The 25,393-nt window shown below is 62.1% G+C and overlaps 2 protein-coding genes across 3 annotated transcripts; one reads left to right on the top strand and one right to left on the bottom strand.

The window, feature by feature from the left end:
- Positions 1-1,804: 1,804 nt before the first annotated feature.
- On the bottom strand, positions 1,805-18,061 carry PACSIN1 (protein kinase C and casein kinase substrate in neurons 1). Of its 2 annotated transcripts, none has more exons than XM_075775947.1 (10): positions 17,987-18,061; positions 5,684-5,816; positions 4,809-4,965; positions 4,441-4,676; positions 4,142-4,297; positions 3,622-3,797; positions 3,178-3,298; positions 2,971-3,095; positions 2,496-2,689; positions 1,805-2,145 (listed from the first exon to the last, which is right to left on the bottom strand). In XM_075775947.1, the coding sequence occupies exons 2-10, from the start codon at positions 5,744-5,746 to the stop codon at positions 2,036-2,038; spliced, it is 1,338 nt and encodes a 445-aa protein (XP_075632062.1). In that variant the 5' UTR covers positions 5,747-5,816; positions 17,987-18,061; the 3' UTR covers positions 1,805-2,035. The 2 variants fall into 2 exon arrangements, with proteins under 2 accessions (XP_075632062.1, XP_075632060.1); XM_075775945.1 differs by lacking the exon at positions 17,987-18,061 and adding an exon at positions 12,192-12,313.
- A 994-nt stretch (positions 18,062-19,055) lies between these two features.
- On the top strand, positions 19,056-25,269 carry RPS10 (ribosomal protein S10). Its single transcript, XM_075776186.1, has 6 exons — positions 19,056-19,193; positions 20,266-20,415; positions 20,856-21,027; positions 24,167-24,244; positions 24,567-24,622; positions 25,181-25,269. The coding sequence occupies exons 2-6, from the start codon at positions 20,266-20,268 to the stop codon at positions 25,220-25,222; spliced, it is 498 nt and encodes a 165-aa protein (XP_075632301.1). The 5' UTR covers positions 19,056-19,193; the 3' UTR covers positions 25,223-25,269.
- Positions 25,270-25,393: the final 124 nt, after the last annotated feature.

The raw sequence follows: 25,393 nt of genomic DNA, 5'->3' as shown, positions 1-25,393 counted from the left end.
GGGACTGCCCCAAAAACTGCTTCATCTTGAATCCCCCCGTGGGCTTCACAGGGCTTTGCCTGGCAGGTTGACATGGGGTCCCCAAAGTCAGTGGCTGCCCCCCCCCCCCCGCTCCCGCAGTCCCCTTGTCCCTCAGGACCCTGGCAATGCATCCGAGCCCCCCATTCTGCTCCGCTCCACCCCAAAGTCTCAGGGTTGGAGCATCCCTACCTGGGGGTGCCGCAGCTGCGACTGTGGCTCCCCGGGGCGTGGGGGGATCGAGTGCCCGTACTGGGGGGGGTGTCTGTAACCCCAACAGCCGCCTCCACGGGGGGTGAGACTGGCGCATGGAGGCAAACGAGGACCCAGACCCGGAGGACGCTTACAGAGCTCAGTTATTTTCGCTTGCTGCTTTTTGTTGTTGTATCCACGGTAATACAATCACGAGATATATATATATATTATATATATACTTCTTAAATTACACAATCAATGTACAAAAAACCGGGGTGCATTGCTGAGACAGGTGGTTGGTTGGGTTTTCTCTGACTTTTTTTCATATTTTTTTTCCCATTTGCGTACCTGGCAGGGGACGCAGGGCCGGGCGGCTCTCGCCCACCGTGCCCGGCACATGGTGCATCTCCTGCCTCCGCGAGAACACTTGATCCCTGGAGCCAAAAAATTCACGGAGCTGTGGAGGGGCCAGGAGAGGAGAGGGAGGAGCATGCAGGAAGGTGATAGCATTGATGCTGCTGAGGGTGATGGTGTGGAAAAAGATGAGGTGATGTGTAGGGAAGAGCTTGGGGTGGCAAATCTGCCGGGGGCAGAGGGGTTGGGGTGACCGTGCTGGGTGGCAGCACCTGTGGGTGCTGAGGGGCTCCCACCCACGCTGCGGCTGGTTGCAGAGCCCAAGCGCAGGAGGGGTAGAGCCCCTTGGGGAAAAGCAAAGGGCAGAGCCTGCAGCCATTCCCCTGCTTTGGCGTGTCTTGTTTTCGGCCGGCTTCGCCAGGCAGCTGCTCTGCTGCCCGGGCTGGGGTCTGCTGCCTGCACCGAGCTCTGCTCGTCCTCCGGCTGGCTGCAGCTCCTGCCGGCACCGTGCGGGGCTGGACATCGCTTATCCCAAATTCCTGCTCTGCTCCTGCCTCTCTTCGGGTGGGGAGTTGCATTGGGACCGTCCCCGGCAGCATCCAAGCCGGTCCCTGCTATCCCAGGCTGGGCGTGAAGGTGCTTCCAGCAGCACCGGGCTGCGGTGGGTCCTTCCTGAACAGCGCTTAGGGCCACCTCGCCCGGAATGGCGTGTGCGGGGGGACTGCCCGGGCGAAGGGCGATGCTGCTCCCTGCAGCACACGCGGGACATCGGCTCCAGGGACACTGACAGCCCAGCGAGGAGGAGGAGGAAGCTGAGGAGATGCCACCAAGCTCCATGGCAGGGCTGGTCCCAGCTCACCTGGGCATCAACGCGGCACCAGCCCTGCCCGTGAGCAGGGACCTGCCCGCGGATGGGGCCGGGCGGCAGGACGGGACGTTCGTCCCCTTCCTTCGGGGAGGGAGGATGAACTGGGGAGAAGGATGTGAAAACACCAAAAACATGGAGTCAGACTCCAATCCTTCTTGGGTTTTTTGGGGTGAATTTGATTGGTCCCAGGAGCTTCATCACTGTGCATTTTGGAACAGTTCCAGCCAATCAGAAGGCGGCTCATGATTTCAGTATCTTTAAAAACCAACCAATCAGGAGCTCTCACTGGTTGGGCTTTAAGATCTTGAGGTATTGGCTTTTCGCTCGGAAAAAAAAAAAAAATCAACTAACGTAGACGAACAGACAACGTCATCTTTCGCTTCACGTTATCTTAAGAAGAAGAAGAAGAAAGCGACTATGCAAAATACTCTTCGGAGACAACTCTTAAAAAAATAAAAGCTTGGTCGGAAAATATGTCTGAATCTCTAACTGTGAGGAGTGAAGGACCAGACGGCAAAATGGCTGGTTGGCTGGTGGAGAGATGGAGACAATGGAGGGTGGATTTATCTGCTGACGGTGACGAGGAGCACACCACAAGACTTAGATTGCCTCCACGTAGTTGGCAGGGTAGAGCCCTAGCTGCCCGTTGTCCAAGCGCCCTTTGCACCATCCTTGTTCATCTTCTTCCCCGAGTTTGGTTAGTTCATCACCTGGAGAGGGAGGTGGAAAGGGGAGAGCTCATTGCAGGTGCTGGAGCTTCTCCTACCACCCTGTTTCTCCCCTGGATGGAGCTGCTGGGGGTTTCTAGGCCTGATGCTGAGCACGCCGGTTTGCAGGGTAGAAAGGCAACGGGTCACCCATGAGACTTCATGTGCCCTGCCCCTGTCTCACCATCTCCCACCCGCGTCTGGGCTCAGCTCGTGCCTTCCTCTCTCTGCCAGTACAACTTTTTGAAGGGCTGGGATAACTCAGAAATTATTTGAAGGATTTCACACCGGAACATGGGGGACTCACAGCTCCGGCAGACGAGCCCCAACCCGGCACCGGTGACGGACCGTACCTGCTTTGAAGCTGAGCTCATCCTGCTCCTGCCCGTCGTAGTCGTACAGAGCCCGCACCCGCACGCCCTTCCCCGCCGACTCCTCGTCGAAGGGGTTGGTGCCACCGTTGGCCTCGCTGGTGTTGAAGGAGTTGCTGCCTTCGTCATCGGACCACTCAGCGCTGTAGGTCTGCCCACGGTCGTGGCTGCTCACACTGAGGGGGGGGGAGGAGGCAGAGGGGCGGTCAGGGCGGGCAGGGGGTGGTGGGGTGGGCAGGCACCGTGTGCTGCCGACACCTGGGAGGATGCTGCGGCTTTCCCAAGGTTACGGGTCCTGCAGCGAGCAGGACCCCCAGCTAACGACAGGCCAGTAAGAGTGGTGGCTGTCACCGAGGACATCCCGCATCCCCTCGCCTGTCCCCGCAGCACTGGCAATGTTTGCACAGGCAAATGCCATGCCTTTCCCCCGGCATCTCCCCTCCCCGCCGGCCCTCACCTCCCACGCTCGCCCACCGGCGCCCCTGTCTCGCCCATGCTGCTGGCGTTGGTCAGGGTCACCCCCTCGCCCTTCTTCTGCTTTTCCTTCCGCGTTATCGTGTGTGTCAGGTCCGGGTTCCACTCCTGCAAGCACAAAGCCACCGGCCCCTGAGCGCCCGGCTGCCCTGTGGGGCTGCCAGCACCCAACCGGGGTGCCCAGCCTCACCTCGAACTGGGGCCAGTTCATGGGCATCCCAGGGCCGCTGGTGCTGCGGAACCACCGGAGATCATCCTGCGCGTCCGAAAGGCGGATGGTCTGCTCCAGCTCCCGGTAGACGTTGGCGTAGCTGCAGGGAGAGACGTGGGTCGGGGTGCTGTGGGTGGGGGTGGGCTCCAGCGGGGTGCCCCGTGGACAGGGTGGGACGGGGACATGCCCAGGCTGTGTCACCTCCCACGAGGCACTGGGGGGCACGAGGCTCCTGCACAGCCCTCGGCCACTCTGGTACCTCTTGGTGACCACCGTGTTGGCCAGACCCTCTCTCCCTGGTATTGCAGGGGACGGGCTAGGCTGGAAGCACCCGGTCCCTCCAGGGCTCGGTTTGTTTTCCAGGCAGCACAAGGAGACTTTGCGTGGGCACTTTTCTGCCTGGCCAGCGCGGGAGGCACCTACCTGCTGCTCTCGGCCAGGTTCAAGTGTCTCTTGATGTCCAGGAGCACTTCCTTGAGGAAGTTGAGCCTCTTCTCCTCAAACTGCTGGCACTGCTCGAAGACCTGCTCCATGCTCTCGATGTACTGCGGGGTGCACTTGTTCAGCTCGTCCAGCACCTTCTCATACTTCTCCTGAGTCTGCAAAGGTGCCGGAGGGTACCTTGGTTATACCTTGAGCACCTCAGAGGCCTTTTCTGGGTGCTGAGAGGGTCTGGCTTGGAGGCCACCATGCTGGGGAGCCCAGATTGAGCCAAGAGCCTCTGTGGGGTGAAATCAGTCTGGGTGCTGGGGAGATTCTGCCCCAGTAAGACAGGTGCCCTGCTCACGCTCCCCTGAGCATTGCCTGCAAGTCCTCACCCTTCTACAGAAGCGTAGGGATGGGAAAATGGGAATGAATGGGGGCAAAGGGGGGGTCATGGCCATTTCCGCTGGTTTTCCCTGCCCCGTGCCTCGTCAGCCTGGAGCAGGGCAGCGGCTCGCACCTTTTGCACGTCTTGCTTGCATTTTTCCACTTTGTCCTGGAGCTTTTTCTGCTGCTCGGGCGTGTTGGACTGCTCTGCCTTGCTGTTGGCTTCCCGGGTCATCGCCAGCTTCTCCTCCTTACAGGCCAGGTGGTAAGCTTTCTTGGCTGTCTCCAGCTGTGGAGAGGAGAGAGCAGCAGTCACAGCCCCCTGCCCATCCCTCTGCCTGCAGGGATGTGCCACCCGGCTCTCCCAGCCTGGACCGGGCACCCAGAGCCAGAGCACGGGTGCCCCAGGACACGCTGCGCTTCTCCTCTCACCTCCTTGAGCTTCTTGGCCCAGGGCTTCTGGGCTTTCCGGAAACCATCCTCAGCCTCCTTGGCCTCCTTGAAGCCTCCCATGATCTGCTTGTGGTAGGCATCCTTCTGCCAGTTCTTGACCTTCTCAAAGTCATCGTTCAGCAGGCTGTTCTTCACATCCTGGTGCAGCTCGCTCACCTTGTCCGCCTCCGTCATGATGGCACCCCACGCCTTCTCCAGGCTGCCATACTGGGGACCTGGGGAGCAAAGGGGGGGACAGCTGAGCACCATCCTGCAGCCACCTCTACCAGGTGAAGTCGTGATGGTGCACGGGGACCCACAGGACCCGGTGTCCTGGCGGGAGCCTCCTCCCAGGGGGGCCGCGGTACCTTTCTCGATGAGCTGCCTCCACCGCTTGGACCAGTCGGTGAGCTGCTGCGCGTAGGACTTCTCGATCTTGGCCCGCTCGTGCACACAGTTCATGAGGTCATTGCAGAGCCGGTGCCCGTCATCGATCCGCTTCACCGTGCGCTTGTAGTTCCCCACCTGGGAGGAGGATGGGGATGGGGATGGGGATGGGGATGGGGACCGGGATGGGGACAGGGATGGGGATGGGGACCAGGATGGGGATGGGGACAGGGACGGGGATGGGGACCGGGATGGGGATGGGGACGGGGATGGGGACAGGGATGGGGATGGGGACCGGGATGGGGATGGGGACGGGGACGGGGATGGGGACCAGGATGGGGATGGAGACGGGGACGGGGATGGGGACGGGGATGGGGACCGGGATGGGGATGGGGATGGGGATGGGGATGGGGATGGGGACGGGGACCGGGATGGGGATGGGGACGGGGATGGGGACCAGGATGGGGATGGAGACGGGGACGGGGATGGGGACGGGGATGGGGACCGGGATGGGGACAGGGACAGGCAGGCGTGGGAGCCGCGGCCGGGCTGCCCCGCTCAGCCCCGGCTGGGGTGGGGACGGGGTGAGCACTTTGGGGGTGCAGGGACGGAGCTTTTGCTCTGGGTCTGCACAAACCCGCCTCCTTTTGGTGCCCCCCATGGCTCTGCGCCCCTCGGGGACAGCCGAGGTTCGGCCCCCGGCAGAGCCGGCTGGCTCTTCCCCCGCAGGGCTGCCCGCAGGCAGGGCTCGCTGCGGGGGGGGGGGGGGGGGCAGCACCGCCCCCAGCCCGGGGACACCCGGCGATGCGGTGACGGCGGCGGGGGCCCGACGGGACGGGGGGCGGCTGGGACTCACCTCCCAAAAGCTGTCGGTTGTTTCCTCCGCGGCCGCTGCCGACTCGTCGTAGGAACCCGACATGGCTCCCGGCGCGGCCGTGGGCGTCGGTGCGGGCGCTGGGCGGCTGCCGGGCGAACACCAGCCGCATGCACTGGGGGGGGGAGAACGGGGCAGTCACGGGGGGCGAGCGGGGACCCCCACCCCTCCTGCGGGGAGGGGGCGGGACGGGGGTGGGGTCGGTGCCCGTTCCAGCTCCGGACCCACGGACCCCACGGACCCCACGGACCCGCTCGGTGCCACCCACCCCCCCCCGAGCCGGGAGGGAGAACGGGGCGGGCAGCAGGGCCGGGAGCTCACCGGGGGGACCCGGCTCGGCACGGCGCGTCCCCGGGAGCCGCGGGCGAGAGGCCGTGGCGGGGCCGGGGGGGGGGGGGGGGGGGGGATGCGCCGCCCGAAGAAATTCTGGTCCTGATATCCCACCCTAATCCGTCCTGATCTTCAGAAAAACGGCATCCCCGCCGCGTCACGTGCCGCCGCTGCACGCCTTAACCCTTTGTCCTCCGCCGGGAGCCGGGGCTGGGACGGGGCCGGGCGCTGGGGGGGCACCGCGGGGGGACGGAGGGGGGGCCGCGGTGGCCATGAGCGTCTTCGCCATCCCCATCCTGCCCCGGATTCGGACAGCGCTTCCACGGGAAAGCGCTGGGTCTGTCCTGCGTGGCATCTGCCACCAGGACGGGGACGAAGCGGCCGTGAACTGCCCCGGTTTCCTCCTGCCACGTCCCCAAAAGGGCTGGGGGAGCGGGACGTGGCCGTGGTCCCCACGCGCCATCCCTTCACCCGGGGAGATGGAGCAGGCAGCGGGAGGCCTGGCTGCCTGCATCCCACCTGGGAGAGGGTGATGGGGTGGCATGGCAGGGCCGGGGGGCACCTGTACCCCAGTGCCCACCCGTGTGGAACGGTGGGTGCTTGTGCGCTCCAGCTGTGCGCACAGCTGGCCCCAAGGAGCCCGTGGGCCGGGGCAGAGCAGCAGCAGGGCACGGCCCCGGGAGGATGGGGGGCCGAAATGGTTACTGGAGCGCGGCGCAGGGCTCGCTGTGCTGGAACTAACAGGGCCTGGCAGGGATTTAGTGATATAACCAGGGAGGCACCAATCCCCGCCGCCCTCCCCAGCCAGTTAAAAATAAACGCGTGACTGTCCCTCGCTCAGCCGCCGAGACGCAGATGGATGGGGGACCGCGGCGATGTGCAGCACAGCCAGCACTGTCCCCCCCGCAGCTGACAGCACACAGCGCCCGCGCCTGCCTGGCACCCACGGCACAACCACCGCCCTCCCCAACCGCGAAAGCACCCAACCTGAACACCCGTGGGCTGCCCCGGAGCACCCGCAGCGGTGGCAGAGCACCCGGTGGCATAGCCCCCAAGGGACCCCGCAGGGTCCCAAGTGTGGCTGTGTCTCCTGCAAACCCCGGACACGGCGCAGCGCTCAGCGCCGGGGTCTTTGCTTGTGCCTCTGGTCGCTGGCTCCTCCTTTTGTTGCAGAGGCTGCGCTGGCGCGGCAAGGGCATCCTTGGGGTGACAGCCCCAGCCCTGCTCAAGGCCAGGGCGGGCACCCCAGGGAGGGAGCACGCCCATGGCTGGGGGTACCCTGGGACCCACGGGCACATGAGCGAGCCCTGAGTGCTCCCACCGAGCCGCCAGCAGCTGAGGCCGTGGGACACTGCGGGACATGGCTGCCGCGGCTGCCGCAGCTCCCGCTCCCCACCGTTACCTGGTCTGAGCCACAGCCTGGGGGTTATTTTTGGCTCTGCATCACTTCCCAGCTAACGCTGCTGCCTTGTTGCCGCTCTCCTGCCACGCACCCCCACGCACGACCATCCTCGCGTGCCCACGCACGCGTGTGTGCCCCCGCCACACTGGGCCGCCCCGGCTGCCTGCGCATCGTGCGCCAGCCCCGCGCCCGCCACCCTGGCCCCGCCGGCACAGCCCATCGCTTCGCATCAAGGCGGCTGGCGGTGATATCCTGGCATCCACAGTGCCGGCGGCCGAGCCGCGGCATGGCAAGGTGCCAGCCCCAGCCACGTGCTGCCACTTGGGCACCCTTGGCCGAGGGGGCTCTGCTTCACCCCCCTGGCCCCACTTTTCCATGAAGCTGCCGGGGAGAAGCCGCAGAGCGTTTGGCATCGAGTGATGGTGAAGTTCGTTGCAGCTCCTGCCCGCGCGTGCCCTTGGGCTGCTCCTGCGGCAGCCATCCCCCTGCATCTCTCTCCCCCTCAGCCCACTCGGTGCTGAGCACTGCCACAGCTCGTCTCACCCGCTGGACAGGTCCTGCCACCCCCAGTGCTGCAGGGGGGTCTCTGCCCTCTGCGGGAGCCGGGGACACGACCGCCGACCCTGCACAGGCAGGAGGCTGCTGCAATGCAGAAGGCTGGCGCTGCTGACACTGCGGGCACGGGCAGCTGCCCGCACTCGCACAGCCGGCAGCGCTCCCCAGCAGTGCCCAGTCCCCGCGCCGGCAGAGACAGCCCGGTCCTGCTGTCCCCTGCCCCTGGCAGAAGAGCCCGGGTGCCCGGGGTGTGGGCAGAGCTCTGGGGCTCCAGCATCCGCGCTGGCTGCTGCCGGCCTCCTGCGGCTCCCCAGGGCCCGGGAAGGGCGAGAGGGACGAGCCAGGTCCCCTGAGGGGCACCAGCCGGCCCCTGACTCCCCCCCCCCCCTTTGCCTTTGCCAGAGCTTTGCCTTTGCTGTAACACCGCCATTAAACATGCAAACCCAGGTTCAGTGACCTCGGGGTGTGCTCTCGGATGGGGGTGCCCCGTCCTGGTCTCTGGGGTCCCCGGTGAGGTGCCAGGCACCAGCCCCAGCCCCGGGGAGAAGCTGTGTCCGGGTGGCAGGTTGCTCTGCCTCCAGGTTTTTTGGCTGCTCTGGCCCCAGCACCTCTGCTGCAGCCAAAAGCGGGTGATGAGGACGCAACCCAGGGGACAGTCAGCTGCCTGCGTGTGTCCCCATCCTGCCTGCTTGCACACCGCTGAGCCCGGTGGGGACCAAGGGCCAGGAGGGGCTGCAGAGCCTCCCAGTGCCAGCTGTCCTGCTGCAGAGAGCCCTTTGCCACGGCAGGACGGCGGTGGATGCGCTGCAAGGAGGGGAGCAGAGCAGACAGCAAGCCTGTGTCCCCGTCCCCGTCCCTGTCCCTGTCCCCATCCTGCCCGGGGCAGGAGGGTCGGAGGGGGCCGGGTGTGAGCCCTGCGGCAGGAGCGCAAGCGCTGGTGGGGCTGGGGGGAGAGTCAGCGGCTAATTATTGTGAGAGCATCCAGCGAAGGGGGAAGCCATGCTGGCAGTGTCCTCGATCTGCAGGAATCAGAGCAAGCGTGGAGCTCCCTGACACCAACCCCGAGCACAAACCGACGCGACGTTTCCCTGGTGCAAACCTCTTCTGCAACCGCAGCATCCTGACACGGAGCCGCAGTCCAGCCCGGCTGGTGCCGCTCGAGCCGAGGGCTCTGGGGACCTTGTTTGCCAGAGCACTTGAGCTGGGGACGGGATGGTAATTTGCTGCACGCTGCCGCCTTGTAGTTTCCCCGGGGGCTCCCGGCAGTAAAGCCGAAGCTCGGCAGTTGGAAAGGACCCAATGGTCTGAGCCGGTTTTATCGTAATTAAACGCCGAGACTGACCTGGCCTGTCAAATCAAACTTCCGTGGGGCTGCAACGTGAAACAGTTGCTACGTCTGGCTCCTTTTGTAAGCACCCGAGGCCAAGGATGAGTGCCGGGCTTTAGGGGGAGGGACCCGCCTGGGGTTTGGGATTTTGGGCCACGGGGAAGGTCATTCGCTCTCCCTTATCTCGGCGCGGGGCTGGTTGTGGCTCTACCGGGGGGGTGTAGCACCAAATGCCACCGCAACGCACCACTGCTATCGCCACATGAAAACCACTCGCGGCAAAGACAAATGGACTAGAAACGGCTGAGGAAGTCCAGGGCAGCGCCACGAGCAGAGCCCAACCGCCCGCAAACGCTCCGGGGAGCCCAGCAGCAGCGTCTCCCACGACGGCTCCAAGGCTGCTGCGCTGCTGCATCGGCCACCGGCAGGACCCAACCTCAGCGCCGCAGCCAGCGCGGGCACCGATGCCCAAGCGTTGTTCCTGTTATGGCAAGGTACGGGGAGGGTGAGACGCCCCCGGCACGATGGCAGGTCCTCGGGCAAAGCCGGTGTGTTCTGCAAGAGGCTGGTTTGCCGCCTGGTTTGGTGCTCAGCTTTGACCCGGCCGGGGGCTGCGGGTTTTGCACCGGTGCGGGGCCGATCCGTGCAATCCACGGGGCTGGGACAGGGAAACGCTCCCGTGGGGCCGGCGAGGGTCACAGCCAAGGGAGCGAGGGGGGTGCGGAGGGGTTTGGCTGTGGCATGGCTGCACCGTCCCCCTTTTCCGGAGCCGAGTGGACCCTGTGAGGAAACGGTTAAACGGGTGCTGCTGATTCACGCTGGCAGACGGCTCTGCACCAGGCGCTGAGCGAGGAGGCAGGAGCGGAGCTGGGGCTCAGGGCTGAGCAGCCTGAACACGCGTCCTCCCCCCTCGTTATCAAACCGAGCCCAAGGCCAGGCGGGCGGTGAGCCCGGGCCCTTCCCAAGCTGCCAGCTCCACGCGAGCGGGCTGCAAACTGCTTGTGCCAGGGCCCCATCCTGCACCCCTTGGCAAAACCCCTTCGGCTGCAACACCGATCTGGTTGGAGCCCCTAGGCAAAGAGCCGAACCGTGGCCAGGCGGGAGGGAACGGGTGTTCCCTGTACACTGGGTGCTTCTCCGTGGGATTTGGGCAGCGCCGTGGGGCTGTCTTGGACCCGTGCACGCGGTTGCTCGAGCAGCGCACGAGGTGGCTGTGAGGACAGCAGGTCCCCGGAGGTGGCACGTAGGTAACGGCGGGAAACAACTTCTGAGAGCCGCTTTTCCGATGAATCCTGTGCAGGATGCGCCTGCGGCAGCCACCTTGCTTCAATTAAAGTCATCTGCAACAGCCAGGGGGGTCTGAGGATATGGGGGGGCCAGCTGCAACAGGGACTCGATGGACCCTGCCAGGTCAGGGCTTGGAGGGTCCCCAAAACCGGAGCACTTGTGAAGGAGGTTCAGTGATCCAGGAACATTGCTGGGAGCCACATGTCCCACATGGGACGGGTGGGAGGACGCCCACCTCGCTGGCCAGGCTGGGGGCCACGTGCCGTAGGTGCTGCCAGGTTGCAGTAGCCGGAGGGAGAAGCGTTTGCTCCAAGCGCCGGCAGCAAAGGGCTTTGCATTTTGTGTGCGCTCTGCAGAAACCTTCACCTTCCTCCCGTGCTCCCCAAAGTTACCCTGCTCTGAGCGCAGACACCCACCAAAGTCTTCTAGGGATTTTACAAGCCTTGTGCAAAGATTTCTGGAAATATGCATGGCATTTGCAGATAACGCAAGTGTTTCTCTCCAGGGGAGCTTGCAGCCGGGCTCAGGTACAGCGGATGTGCCAGGAATGTGGATAGGCACCACCGCGGGGTGCAGAAGCAGGACTGCCAGCCCCGTGCATGTGCTCAGGCCTGAGGAAGGGAGATGGGGCCGAGCCTCAGCTTGTGGGGTTTCAACTTGCCTTCCAGCTCTGCGGCTTTTCTCAGCCTGCCGCCTTAGCTCGCCACTGTAAACAAGGATGCTCAGACTCGCGAGCGGGGATTTTTGTGGTCCCAGGAGCGGGGTTTAGGCAGAAATCCAAATATGAGGTTTGCAATTAAACCGAGAAGTAGCAAACCATGGTGGTGGAGGATACGGCGGCGCCGTCCCCCCGCTTCTGCATCACGGAGGGGGGAAACCAGGGCGTCATGTGCTGGCACTGGGGGGTCCCCGTCCCCTGTACCTCGGTGGGACAGACCCAGGGCTGGCGGTGACAGGAGGCGAATGGAGCAGGGTGATGTGGAGGGGCAGCAGGATTTTAGCTGTCTGTGGTGGGGGAAGGGGACTTGGAGCCAGAGGGGGCTCTGGGCAGGGGGGTAGAAAAGCAGGGGGGCAGGGTGGGGAGAGGGGAAGCTGGGGTGACCACGGCAAAAGGAGGGGTTTCAGCGATGGGGTGAGGTGCTCGGTTGGCCAGGGGGACAGCGACGACATGGACAGCACAAGTCCCTCCCATCATTTGCAGCTGGGGAAACTGAGGCACAAACCTGGGAGTGCAGCAGCATCGCAGAGGGGGTGTCCCCTGCTCCAGCACCCCCTCAGGCGCACGGAGGGGGGGTTGAAGGTCATGCCCCCCCACCTCCCCAGCTTGCAGAAGGGATCAGGGGACACCGCGTCCTGCCAGGGGGGTGCAAACCCACACCGAGCTGCCTGGTCCTTGCGCAGCATCGCCCCCCCCGCACTCCCCCCATCGCCCCGAGGGACCCTGGCATCCGGCCCGTCCGTGCCCCCCCGCACCGCTTTTCCCACCCACGCAAAGGCCCCACGCCGGCCCCATCCCCACAGGGGACCCGGGCGCCAATTGCCCCTTCCCCGGCTGCTCCCGGCAAAGCCCCGCAGGGGCTGGCGCTTACCTGGGCCAGGCAGAGGGGCCGCGGGGGCCCGGGGGCTCCGCCGAGCACGGCGGGACGGGCAGGCTGCGCTGCGCTGCGCTCCGCACCAGCCGTGCAGCAACGGCGACGCGCACGGCCGCGGGCACGCGCCCTGCCTGCAGCCACCCGTTGCCATGGCAACCGGGGATGGAGCCGCTGCCTGCAAAGGTTGCAAAAATCATCCGGAGGGGGGGGGGGGGGGGGATGGACATACGCCTGCTGCCCCCAGGTCTGCACCCACCCTGGGGTGCTGCCAGCCCCCCCGCCGCTGTCCCCACCGCGGCTGTGCCCGAGACCCTCGCCAAGGGCAGGACCCAGGCACCTGCCCCAGTGCCAGGCGGGTGCTCAGCACCCACCGGACAGGGCTACCCCGCTGCATGGGGTGCTGCGCCCCGGGGCACAGGGATGGGGGAGGCAGAGGGGTGCCAGGAGCCTGTGGCCAGGGGCACGTGGGCGGCTGGTCCCAGCTGCCTGTCACTGCGGGGCTCCATTCGGGCTGTGAACGGGCTCCTTCCCCCTTCGCCTGCACTGCTGGGAGGCTTTTTGTGGAGCTGAGTGAGGAACCCAAGGGTCCTCGTCCTGCTGCTCCTCGGGTCCTTGTCCCTCCTGCACAGGATGGGACAGAGCAACGTGGCCCACCCTCTCCTCCCCCAGGCACTCTGCCACCTCCACCGGCCCCGGGAAGGGGCTGCAGGGAGGGTTTTAGGGCTGAGCCGTGGCTCTTGCAGAAACAAACACCCCAAAACGCCTTCGGAGAGGCAGCCGGTGCCGCCTCCTTGCCAAATGTGCCAGCTGGGAACAGGCTGGCAGGAGAAGCAGAAACAATCCTTCCTACCCGGCAGGGCTGGGCTGGGGAACGGGGTGACAGGGGCTGCACCCCCCTAAGGCTTCTTCAAGGCCGGGGAGCTGGGCAGCCCCTTCCCACTGCCATCTGCCTCCTCCCGAGCCCCGGGGCTTGTGCCCGGCGTCACCAGGGCTTATCAGGGGGTGCTGGTCCCAGGGAGGAGCAGGAGGCTGGAGCCCTCCGGCCCCACGGCCAGGGCTGGCGGGGAGCCGGGAGGATGAGGATGGGGTTGGTGACCAGCTCTCCCCCTCTCAACTGCCCGACTGCACCGCGCCTGCATTTCCCCCAGCCCGCGGGTGATGTCAGGGAAATTCAAAGCCGGCAGGAGACGAGCGCTTCCAGCCGAGTAACCAAAGCCGCCCGCAGAAGCTGCGGTAACGAGGCTGCCGGCCGCTGCCGCTGGGATCGTGTTGCTCGGAGAATGCGACCGGGTCCCGGGAGGCTCTGCCGGCCTCCGATGCCGGCTCAGCTTTCCCCTAACAAGCGCCTTCGACTGCTTAATGAAGCTCGGTGGGGCTCTCCATGCTGCCCGCCTTCCGGCTCCTTCCAGCTTCGTGCCACCCAAGCGTGTCTTCCCACCTCACAGCTGGCCAGAAAGGCCCCCGAAATATGTCATGCCCAGCTGCAGCTGGCAGCAGCGTGTGAGACCCGAGCGACCTGGCGCTCCCCGAACCCAGCACGGGAGCGGGGATGGACTGTGGTTCCTGCAGGTGCCGGGGGACCTTTGTCCGTTGGGGTTTCAGGGGCGAGGAACCGGAGGGTGCTGATTAACTGGGCATCATCCTTGCATGCAATGAGTTGGCAGTTCTCAGTGCAGGCGCCGCTGGGCTGTCCCAGCTGCCTTCTGCCCTGGCAGCGTCCACGCTGCGGAGGAGCAAATGTTCTTGGCTTTAAGCACTGAGTGACAAATGCTCTCCAGGGGAGTGACGGGGGGGACCTCAATGACTTGGGGAGGGGCTCCCGGGGGGTTCCCAGTGCTAACAGCCCATTGCCACCAGCTTTGTGGCAGACGTGGTCCATGCAGGTAGGACCGACCCATGTCTCCCTCCCCGGCAGCTCGGGCTCCTCTGTGCTGGCAGCAGGCAGGAGCACGAGGCTCCCGCAATAAGTGTCAGCCAGTTCCTTCACCAAAAAACTCGGCCACAAAAAACTTTTCCCTGGCTCTCGCCATCCCACCGCTCACTATTTCCCGCGGTAAGTCATTTCCCCTCCTGTAAAATGAGTTTCCTTGTGGGAAGCAGCAGCCAGTATTGGCAGGAAATAAGCCCTGATTTATCGAGCCACTTGCCGCTCTGAAATTACGGCTCTTCGAGCGCCACGGCAAACTGAGAAGCAAAGCAAATTAGCCCACACCGTGCTCTCGCGGCTGCCAGCAGCCTGCCTGCGCAGGGAGCTGGTGCGGGCGGGAGGGTGGAAATGCCACCAGCCATCAGCCACTCTGCCCATCACCCGGCTGCGAGTGCCAGCCTTTGCACGAATAAGGGGGGGGGGCGGGTTTTCAAGCGTGGTCTGCTCCCATCTGCCTCCCTAGCAAGGAAAGGAAAATGCATTTCCTAAATCACCACAGAGCCCCCGGGTTTGGGGGTCTCTGCTGAGCCGGCTGGTGCTGGGAGCAATGGGAGAGCCAAGGGGGCTCCAGGGAAGGCTGCTCGGGGCCTGGGGCAGAGAGGAGTCCCGGCATCCCGCTCATCCCGAGCCCATCCCGGCCTTCCCGCTGCCCCTTCCCACTCGATGCCGGGGTAGAGAGGAGCGTGAGCTGGGGCTTGCGGGGCTGGATGGGGCCCGTGCCCCCGTGCTCGCCCCGTGCCCAGGCTGCGCCCCCGTCACGGATGTGCTGCCGGTCCTGGGAGCCCTCTTGGGCTTGCTGGGAAAATGCAAGTGCAGAGCTATTTTGCATCTCTAATTAGCAGCAGAGGATAATTGGCCACTCTGCAGCAATTACGCAGAAAGGCAGCCATTGTAGAGGGCCCCGGCGTGGGGCAGGTGCTGCCAGAAACCCAGCTCCCACCAAAACAATCCCCTTCTTGTCTGCTCAGAACCGGCCCTGGGGCATCCCCGAGCCCTTCCGGGGAAGGGGCCGGGTACAGGACATAAAGGCTCCATTTTTCCTGGGAAACTGCGTGCAGCTCGGTGCAGGCAGCTGCCTGGAGGAGCCCGTACGTATTGCCCACGCCGCAGCGACGGCGGTGCTGGGGTCTCGCTGCCTCCTTCCCCCTGTGCCGTGCCACGCTGAGGGCAGCCAGATGCCGGCTCAGCCCCTCCGGGAAGCTGCCGGCTGGATGCGGCCTCTGCTTCTCCTAGACTCATCTGCAGCAGCACGGCAGCGTCCTGTGTTTGCCTTCAAGGTGGTGCACAAACACCGGCCGGGTTGGCCGCCCTGTGGGGACAAAGTCTGTCCCTGGGCAAAGCCGTGTCCCAAGGTCTCCTCCTCCTGCCGAGCTGTGCCAGGGGAGCCCAGCTCCATCCCAGCTCCATCCCAGCTCCATCCCAGCTCCGTTCCAGCTCCATCTCAGCTCCATCCCAGCCCCAGCAGCATCGCCTCCTGGCACACCAGGGAGACCAAAAAGGTTGGGGACACGGGCTTTCCAGCAAGGGGGATCCCACGTAGAGCCCAACCCAGGCTTTGGCTCGTTGCAGAACATGGCCCCAGTGCAGACACACTTTGCCAGCACTGATTTTCCCTCCCCTTTCTCACCCTGCCCCTCTGCACGTCACTAATCGATGCCTGCCAGCCGCCCAGGCTTGCCTTCCTCAATCCTTTTACAGTTAAATCCAGCTCCCGTCCTGCTGCAGCCCCTACGGCGGCCACGCGCCCTGGGGAGAGGTGGGAGAGGACCGGGGGGGGGGCTCACGGATCGGTGCAGACCCCGCGGCAGGATCAGCACCGCCAGCAGCGGCTGAGCCAGGTCCCCGGTCTGCTTTGGGCTCCTGCGAAGGGAAAGAAAAATCACAGGAGGTGGGAAGGATCCGCAGGGCTCTGGCCGGGGCTCAGGGTCAGGCACGATGGGAGCTGCGGTGTGGCACCAAATCCCTGTTTGGGGCTGGCGGTGTGGTTCCCTGGCCAGACCAGCTCTGTTGCAGGGATGGCCTTGCCCCGAATATTTGGCTTAGGGATGGGGTTTGCCCAGGGAAAGTGGTGTGGGGGCCGAGGGAAGCGGGAGCAGCCCGAGAGGCTGCCGGAGAAGCTCTAATCCGTTTAGCAAAGCGCTTGCTTGGCCATTTGCAAGGCAGGCGCAAGAGCAGCAAAGAGGAGACGCAGGCAGAGGCGGGCAGCACGGCAGGACGAGGTGGGCAAGAGCAGCTCTGCCGCTCCACGGGATGAGCTTGGAGACACGTTTCTGCAGGGGTTTGCTGTGATTGTCGCGGCGCCCCAGGGGCTGCCCTGCGGGGGAGTTCCTCCCCAGCTCCATCCCTGCTGTGCCAGAGAGGAAGAAACGAGGTGATAAAATGGTCACAAAGCCCCAAGATGGCACCAGGCAGCTCCAGGCACCTCGGGAAGTGCCACATCCCTCAGCCTCTCCTGCCCTGGGGCTGCGCCAGCCTCCGGCTCTGCCCAGGGAGCCCAAAATGCGCGGGCACAACCCTTGGGGGGGTATGAGCCTCCCCCAGCCCCTGCAGCCCCCAGGACCCCGCTGCTCCCTCCAGCTTCCCAGGGCAGGCAGTGGTCCCTCCGACCACCCCGCTCACCCTAGTGCAGCCCCAAAATCTCAGCCCTGTTGCCCCGTGTGCCTCCAGAGCTCACACCCTGGGGGGCTGAGCATCGGTCCCTGCCTGCGGCCAGGATGGCAGAGACCCCAGCCGTGCCCAGGCTCAGCCTAAGCCGTCTTGTGGACCCTCAGTCCCTGCCAGCTGCTCAGGCGTCGTGGTGCCCAGCCGTACCCCTGTGGCTGACGGGGTTCGGGAGCTCGGGGGGGCTCTGCCGCCAGCTCGGCCCCAGAACCTGGGACCTGGGCAGGGGCTGCCGGCGCAGGCTGAACCCCTTCGAGCGCAGGGCTTGGAGCAGGAGCCTGCGTTTCTCACCGGGTAGGACGATGCCAAACGCGTCCCAGGGAGGTGGGGGGGAGATGGGCACGGTTGCTGCCAGCCCCCCAACCACAGGCTGTCCCGGCTGGGGTCCCAGCCCTCCCTTAGGCATCCACGGGGGGCTGGAGGGACCCTGTGCCCAGAGCTGACCCACCAGCAGTGCCAGCCCCCAGCCTGGCAGGGTGAGCATGGCTGTGGGGATCCCTGGCCCCGTGGTCAGGGTGTGGGGCCAGCAGCCCCCCCCGGAAGCCCCCCGGGAGCCCTGGGTGCAGGGGTGCCTGGGTGGGCTATGGGGGCGATGGGCACAGCATGCAGAGTGGGGCCGTGCGAGGGCTGGTGGGTGCTGCATCCCACCAGCCCCACGGTGCCACGTCTCATGGGCCCTCAGAAGCTCTGTCCCCTGCCAGCCCCCTGCCAAATCCCTGCCAAACCCCTGCCAGCCCCCTGCCCCTCGCTGACGCTCCGGGCAGGGGGAACCCATCCTGCCTTCCCACCCTGCCAGAGACCCTGCGAGGCCAGGAAAAACGGGTGAACCCGAAATGCGGGCGGAACTCGAGGCAGACGGTCAGCCCCCCTCGGCACAAGGCGGCAGAAGTTGGAAATCGCTTAAAATGGGTCAGGGACCTGCTCCGCCAAAGCAGGTTTCATTTCCCGGCAAGCAACCACCGTCACGGTGGGGGGGACCCGTTTCAAACCCACCCCCAGCTGGGGACCACCGGAGGGGACTCGGGGTGACGGCACTGCCATGGCACGCCCGGCCCCGGCATCCCGTTTGGGGCTGCCGCCGCCGTCACCCACCGCGTGCTGGCAACCCTCGCCGCGGCCAGCCCCAGCCAACCCACCGACGCCAACCTCCTGCCTCGCCGGGAGCCGCGTCGGCCCCAGATGTGCCGGGGCCGCATGGCGGTACCTTTGGGCCGTGGGGACACCGGCGGAGCGGGGCCGGCTGCCTCTCGCTGTGGCCGGCTCTGCACATCGGCGGGAAGGTCACGGCAGATGGGGAGGAGGGGGGTAAAGATCAGCACGGAGATTAGAGAAGCATTTTTAGCCAACCAATCCCCGTCCCGGCGTAACGGCTGCTTGGCCGCACAAGGTGAAAACACGATTGCGGAGACGGATGGAATAAGCCGGGAGCCCCGCGTGGCCCGGCCGGCGGTGGCGGGGGGTCCCCAGCCTCCCCGTGCTCCTCCGTGCGCTGTCGCCCCTTCCCTCCCCCCGCGAGCGGCCGCTCACAGCCTCCCCTCCTGTCTCCTCTCCGGCTCCGGCGTGGGTCAGGGGCTGCCATGTGGCAAACCCCCCCCGGCCCGGGCTGTCTGCGGGGGGCAGCGGGGATGTCACACAGGGTGACGGGGTCACAGCGGGGTGTTCACACAGGGCGGGGGCTGCCCTGGTCGGTGGGGGGGGGACATCGCACAGGGCACCTCAGGGGCACGGCCCCCGTCCCCCACTGCACCCTGCCCGGGGTGCCCCCCCGGACCGAGAGCCTGGCTGGGGGGCTGCAGGCCGGGGGGCCGCAGGTGCCTCTCCCCCCCCCCGCCCCCCCAGGCATTTTGGGGTGCCAAGGGGACGTTGTGTGCCCCCGGCGAGCCCCGAGCCCTTCGCTCCGCTGCGTGAGCCCGGCGGGGAGCAGCCCGGGGGGGCCCAGCCAGGCCCGGCTGCCAAGGGCGCTGCGGGCACGGCACGGCACGGCACGGCACGGCACGGCACGGCACCGGGCACCGGGCACGGGCGGCCGCGGCCTCCGCCACACTCCCGTGCTCACAGCGGGGCAGCCGGACCCCCACGGCCACCCGTGCCCTGCGTGGAGCAGCTGTCCGGGGCGGGGGGGCTGCCCCGGTACCCCCGGGGGTCAGAGAGTGTGGGGACACGGGGGGGGTGTCACGGGGGGGACGCGGGGGGGGGGGGGGGCCCGGCTGGCGCCACCCGCGGCGGCGGGGACAGTTTCTGTCAGGCACCGCAGCGGGCAGCCCCCCGCCCGGGCTGGAAGGGGGCCTCCCCGCCCCGCTCAGGCAGCGCCGCGGCCACCCGCAGCCCCGGGGGGGCCTTCGGGAGGCCGGAAGCGGCCGCGCGGCGCAGGCGCGCTCCTTTCCGCTCGTGGGCCTGCTGCCGCCGCCACGGTGAGGCCGCGCTCCGGGCCCGTATCGGCCTCGCATCGGCGCCATCCCGGGGCGGCGTCGTGGGGCCGCTGCTTGGCAGTGGTGGGGAGCCCTGGCCCGGCCTCCCGCGGGGGGATTTCCGGGAACGGGGGGATCTAAGCCCGAGTTTGCGGGGCGGGAGGGGCCGGAGGACGCTAGGCCGCGGGGAGGTCCCGTTACCGGGGGGGGTAGGCCTCGGGCTGGAGGGCCCTGGGCTGGGGTGGCTGCTCCAGGCTCCCTCCCAGGCTGCAGGGACGGGCCGCGACGGGAACCCCGTTGAGCTCCCGGCGGCGGCACCGGGGCCTTCCACCCCGAGGGGCTCCCGTGGCGGAGGAGCTCGACCCTGCTGGGGGCCGGCGCGGGGCTGCGGCTGGCGAGGGTGCCGCTGGGCAGCCCGTGCATGTTCCGTGCCCTGAGCGAGCACCGGGAGCGCTGCGGTTTCCCGCTGCCGGGCTGGCGTGTCGGGAAGCGTCACCGGGGTCGAGCGTCCCCTCGCTCGGGTGCGCCGGTGGCAGCGCGGCTCTGGTGCGCGTTTACGGGCCTCGGGTGCGCTGCCGTGGGAGCGAGCGGTGCTGCCGGGCTCCGCTCCCGGCTCTGAGGGCTGTGTGAGCGGCTTCCTCAGGTCCCGAGTTCCTGGGTTAGGTGTGAGTTCACGGCAGCAGCACAGGCGTCCTCAGGCACCGCTGGTGGAGCCCAAACACGCCTTACCCCGAGCTGCGGCTCTGCCCCACCACTGTCAGCCCTTGACTCTTGTCCAGGCTGACATCAGATAGTTTGGAGTCTTTAATATGGTGGCGTGATTTAATGTCAATGATCAAACGTTGGCACTGCTTGGTTTTTCCTTCACAGGCAAGTAATGAGAAGGGGTGTCCAGCAGCTCAGGTGTTGAAGAGTAGTTCAGAAAGGTCTTACAGGAGAGAGTAGGCTGGGGAGTGTTACTTAAGTGTTAGGCTTTTCACACAAACTAGCACTGCTGTTATTACTTCTGGTAGACTCTGAATGCATTTATTTTAAATCAACAGTATTTACTGTCTGCCGCTTGTCTCTTGTTTAGATGTTGATGCCCAAGAAGAACCGAATTGCCATCTACGAACTCCTTTTTAAGGAGGGCGTGATGGTGGCCAAGAAAGATGTCCACATGCCGAAGCACCCCGAGCTCGTTGACAAGAATGTGCCCAACCTCCACGTCATGAAAGCCATGCAGGTAGGGAGGCGACGCGGGCTGCCAGCCAGCCGGGATCTGGGCACGCGAGATTGTTGCCTACCCGTGAATAAATGTTGTCAGCTGTTGCCTTACATTTGCAGTTTCTTTCCTATTTGACTTCTTTCCCATTTTCCTGACTTTTACTGTTTCCTCTTTGATTTATTGTTCCCTGCAGAATTCTGTTCTTTTGCTGATCCCCATCTCTACCTCTGTTTTTGGAGCTATGATAACCTCTGTGTGTGGTAGCCTTGTATTTTCTCACAGAGCGGGAATGGTGCTGTAATTTTGTCTCGCGCCTGTGAACTTGTATCTAGATTTTTGTTCCCTGCGTACCCTCGATAAGCTCTTGCGTTCATAAAAGCATTTAGGGAGTGTATTGATTGGAAATGTCGAACAATGATAAGGCTTATACGTGAAGTAACTGAGAATTCTCTCTCTAGTCTCTGAAATCCCGTGGTTATGTGAAAGAGCAGTTTGCGTGGAGGCATTTCTACTGGTATCTTACCAACGAGGGCATCCAGTACCTGCGCGATTACCTTCACCTCCCCCCGGAGATCGTCCCCGCAACCTTGCGCCGGAGCCGCCCAGAGACTGGCAGACCACGGCCCAAAGGTAAGCGGCGGTTGAGAGGCAACTGTCGAGTCAGCAGGAGGAAGCAGGGAGCGAGGTCAAGCGTATTAGTGCAGATGTGGTGGATACTCGGCTGAACGTCATCTTCCAGAGCAGGCTGGTGTGAGTCGCTGTGATTTCTGGATGTATTATGTTTTATTGCTTTTGTATTTGGCACTGGTCTGATGGGCACCGGCCTACTGAAAAATGGGAGAGGGCTAAAGCAAGCTGTGAGACTGACTGGGAGAAACGCTTTGAGTGTGGGACTTGGCCGTCTCTGGTTACACTGAGCCTGGAGTTACTGCGCGCAGGCGTCCTGAAACTGCAGGCTGCGGATCGAGGTACCGGTTGGTGCCCAGACATGGCTGAGATCTGAGATGGGGCATGTTTCTAGTTGCCAGGGCTCTTCAAAAACTGTTCTTGTCTTTTGGGAAGAGCCTGCAGCAGAACTGCAGTTCTCTGTCAGGAAGACAGTGTGTGCACTGCTGGTTTAGTCCAGCAGGTACAGAGAACCTTGTCTCTGACTGAGTTATCCCTAGAAGAAGAACTACCCGGGAGGCTGTTGTGTAACAGGTTGAGTGGCCTTGGCTGGGATTGCCGAGATAGGGAACAGGCTTGCATTCAGATGTGGCACAGAGGCACGAGATTCAGTGGCTGAAAGCGAAAGGTAAGCCTGGGTGCGTTTTGTCCCTGGTGCCTGAGCTCAAGTTGGACATCTGCAGTTCGGGCTTTATCGTGTATACTTAACATGCTGGTAGGCAAGTCACCTTCTTAAAGGTGACTTCGCTTTTTTTAAAGATTTACAACAAATACATGTGGTATGTTGGGCTTGTATGTACTTCTGATTTATTTTTTTGGTGAGTGAAGGAGATGCTGGTCATGCAAACAGGTGTGACTTCTCAGATTGGTGGCAGCTGCCTCCTTACAAAATGTGTTGTAGACCCACCTGCAGGTAGCTGAAATGCCTTTCCGGAAGGTATTCTTCTCCAGTTGCAAATGGCAATATTAAATAATAAAGTTTGGGTTGCAAAGTCCACACAGGGCAGAAGCTATGCTTTTCCTCGTGGATGCTTGGTATTGGCCTATGAATGACTTGTAAACCGTTTTGATATCCTTCGTGGTCAGCAAAGTCATATAGTAGAATAGTGCGGTATAAAACTTGAGGTGAATGTGCTGAAGTCATTGTGCCCCTTGGTTCAGTTCTGAAAAGGTTACTGTGTTCCAAGCAATAATTCAGAACAGGAAGGGTGGTTACGTTGCATTTTGAAATGCTCTGTAAAATCCCTTCTGCTTAGTTTTCCTGGTTTCTTGTTCAGTAGTAGAGAAGAAACACCACAGTGCAGCGCATGGGTTGTAAAACTGCCCAGAAGATTTTTGGGGGAATAAAAACTTCTGGAAACTTAGAGAAAGGGGAGAGACAATTACTGCAGCTGTGGTTGGCAGAACAGCGTTGTCAAGTCTCTAGGGGTGAGAAATGTTTCTTCTCCCTCAAGACGTGAGATGGTGGCTCTGGATGTCATCCTGCCCTTAAAGCAGGACTCGCTCTGTGAAAGGGGAGTCCTGCATGACAGAGCTCTTCCTGAGATGGTGGGAGTCTACTCCAGCTTCTGAGCTATGTTATATCCCGTCCCCAGGTACTGGACACTGCCCCAGGGATGGAGGCTGCGGGCATGGGGTGCTGAGGTCTTCCTGTAACTGGTGTTTTAGTTTAACAAAACTGTACCGTCATCTGCTTCAAAGGAAGGAATTGCATTGAAACTAGGAAGATGATGGTTTCTTTGATCTCTGAGTAGCTGTGGATGTTATCAAATTTATTCTTTAGATGTTGTGTTTATCCAGTGAGCTAAAGAAAGTGCCTGTCTAATGGAGGGTGGGGCTTACAGTCCCTGGCTAAAATTCCCTCAGGGTTTCTGTGGTGGGGAAGCTTCGCTCTGCAGCATCACAGCCCTTATCCGTGCGGTGTTGGTGATCTCATGCGGTCCACACCTTGGCAGGGTTAGCTGATAGAGCTGCGGGAATTGTCTGTTTCTGTGCTGTTTCTCTGTGGTTTACCTGCCTTAGGCTGCAGCAGAGTAGGACTCGCAGGGGTGTGTGTGGGTGGTGGTGCAGAATCCAAGTTTATAGCTCTTGCTCAACCTTGTGGGGTTTTGGGGCCTCTTCTCCTACTTCCATGGAGTGCTACCGACTTTTCAAGTAAGGCTTGGTTCAAAAGCTGGAATGGTTAGTCTGAAGCAGGGTTTAGAATACTGTGTGTTTGATATTTGCAATTTGTTACAGTCTCTGTTACAGGTGTAATTGAACTGTTAGAAATTTAAGGATGGACAGATCTGAAGTTAAAAAAACATAATCTGTTGGCTAGGGGATGCGCTATAATGGCTTAACCTGACAGAAACGAAGGATGTAGAAGCACTTGTAGGATAAGTTAAATAGTTTCCTGTTTCTTGCAGTGTGCTTGAGACTGCTAGTACACTGTGGTGTGCCAGGCAGCAACGGCCCTTAAACGCGTCTTGCTGCCCGAGTATGAAGACCTGGGCCTGGTGCTGTGGGAGCGTATTTCTTCTTTGATGCTCTGGGGGAACCCCGTAAGAGTTGTGCAAAGGCTGCCGGTTCCACCACATCTGTTTCTTTCCTGCAAGTGTTCTGTCTGATATTAATCTGATGTTACATAGATAATCTGCTCTTAGTTTTATTAATCTACTCCATTGTGGAGGATTTGCGATACTGATAGTGTAGCTGTTGGGATCGGAATGTCACACAATTTGTGACTTAGCTATGAACATGCTTGTCAGATATGACAGATTCCCTATATTTCCGATTATTTATTATCATTGATTTTTGGCTCTTGAAGGCCAGAAGAATGCTGAGATGATGCTGTAAATTCATTTTCCACACATTATTTAACTTCAACTCAAGCACAAGCTGGTGCGCTTTAGCAGATTTTACCCTTAAAGTGAGGTTTTCCTTATTATATCACGTTTTTTAGGTTTATATACACCAAGCTGTCCAAGAGGCAGTTCTGCTAGTAGCTGTAATGCAATGCTTAACCAGAGGGCTTTTTTCCACCTTGAGATGCAGGGTCACCCATAGAGTGCGTTGTGTCCCAGATAAACGATGTATTTGGTGATGCTGTTTTCACTTTCAGGTCTGGAAGGTGAACGCCCTGCACGTCTTACTCGGGGAGAAGCTGACAGGGATACGTACAGACGCAGTGCTGTTCCACGTGAGTGTCTGTTGTGTTGCTGTAGGAACATCAGTCTGACTTTGCTCTTTGTGCATCTTACCTCTTTGGGAGAATTGTCTTCAGTATTGGCCTCCTGCTTAGGCATTTGCGCAACAGTTCATCTGTATCTGCTTACGGATAGGAGTCTTGTCTTGAATTTTGTCAAGCTGGGCTGTTGGATTTTTCTCTGGGGTGGGTTTTACTTTGGTATATTTAGCCTGAGTTTTAGTTGTCTTTGTTTGTAAAGTTTTGATTCCAAGCAGAAGTGCTGTGCTTGGGGAATGGATTCTTTGGTTAGTAACCCATTCTGCTCTCTCTTCAGCTGGTGCTGACAAGAAGGCTGAAGCTGGTGCTGGAGCAGCCACTGAATTCCAGTTTGTGAGTATTTGCATTTGAGATTTGTTTCCTTTATTGAGGCTTTGATTAGGAGAAACTGGATAGGTCATTTGTGCATGCTCTTCAGTGTGGTGTTTCTCAGGTATGCCAGCTGGGGTCAGGTATTTGGCTCTGATTGTGTAAGAGAGGCTGGCAGCTGTTACCCTTTACACCCAGCTCGCTTGCTGCGTTCCTGCTGGGGAATTCCTTGCTGCTGTGACGGGAAGCCAGTGACACATGGAGAAGCAAGCCAAGCTCTCTGGAGGCAATGCAGGATTTTATACTTCAGAAATAGAAGAGTTTTAGATGCGATGCACAGAGCTGGCTTAGATGGGTTGATTTTGTTGTTCGTATCGCTTATCTGGTTAACCTGTGTCAGGTAGCTAGTCTCCAACAGATCAGTTAGGCTGTGCTTGGAGCAGGGGATGCTTATCAAAGTCATGTGAAGTTGAGGAAGGACAGCTAGCTCTTTTATGATGTTGGTGGTTCTTGCTGCTGTGTAACTGCTGTTGTCACTTGCTTAATATGGTGACTTCTAATGCTTTTCCTTTTCTGTTGCAGAGAGGTGGATTTGGTCGTGGACGTGGTCAGCCTCCTCAGTAGAACTTCCTGCTCATGTTTTGTGTATAATAAAATAGGTGAAAATACCACCTGGGTTGCATCACTGCGTCTTACTTCAGTGCATAAACCTAGAGCTCACGTAGCAGAGAGGTGACTCAGATCTTTGTCATGTGTAACAACAGTAGTGGAATAACTTGTAATTGGAAGCAGGTT

This window comes from Balearica regulorum, chromosome 25 (assembly GCF_011004875.1).
Source record: "Balearica regulorum gibbericeps isolate bBalReg1 chromosome 25, bBalReg1.pri, whole genome shotgun sequence".
Lineage (NCBI taxonomy): Eukaryota > Metazoa > Chordata > Aves > Gruiformes > Gruidae > Balearica > Balearica regulorum.
Note: the sequence above shows the minus strand (reverse complement) of the source record. Positions and strands in the feature narration are given on the sequence as shown.

What these genes read in the sequence shown, in the direction of transcription:
- PACSIN1 (XM_075775947.1), bottom strand. Translation starts at nt 5,746, where the DNA reads ATGTCGGGTTCCTACGACGAGTCGGCAGCGGCCGCGGAGGAAACAACC. An exon ending in AACCTGGCCGAGAGCAGCAG is followed by an intron (nt 3,299 to 3,621) that starts GTAGGTGCCTCC and finishes CTCTCCCTGCAG; the next exon opens with CTACGCCAACGTCTACCGGG. An exon ending in TGAACTGGCCCCAGTTCGAG is followed by an intron (nt 3,096 to 3,177) that starts GTGAGGCTGGGC and finishes TTGTGCTTGCAG; the next exon opens with GAGTGGAACCCGGACCTGAC.
- RPS10 (XM_075776186.1), top strand. Translation starts at nt 20,266, where the DNA reads ATGTTGATGCCCAAGAAGAACCGAATTGCCATCTACGAACTCCTTTTT. An exon ending in ACGTCATGAAAGCCATGCAG is followed by an intron (nt 20,416 to 20,855) that starts GTAGGGAGGCGA and finishes TTCTCTCTCTAG; the next exon opens with TCTCTGAAATCCCGTGGTTA. An exon ending in CAGCCACTGAATTCCAGTTT is followed by an intron (nt 24,623 to 25,180) that starts GTGAGTATTTGC and finishes TTTCTGTTGCAG; the next exon opens with AGAGGTGGATTTGGTCGTGG.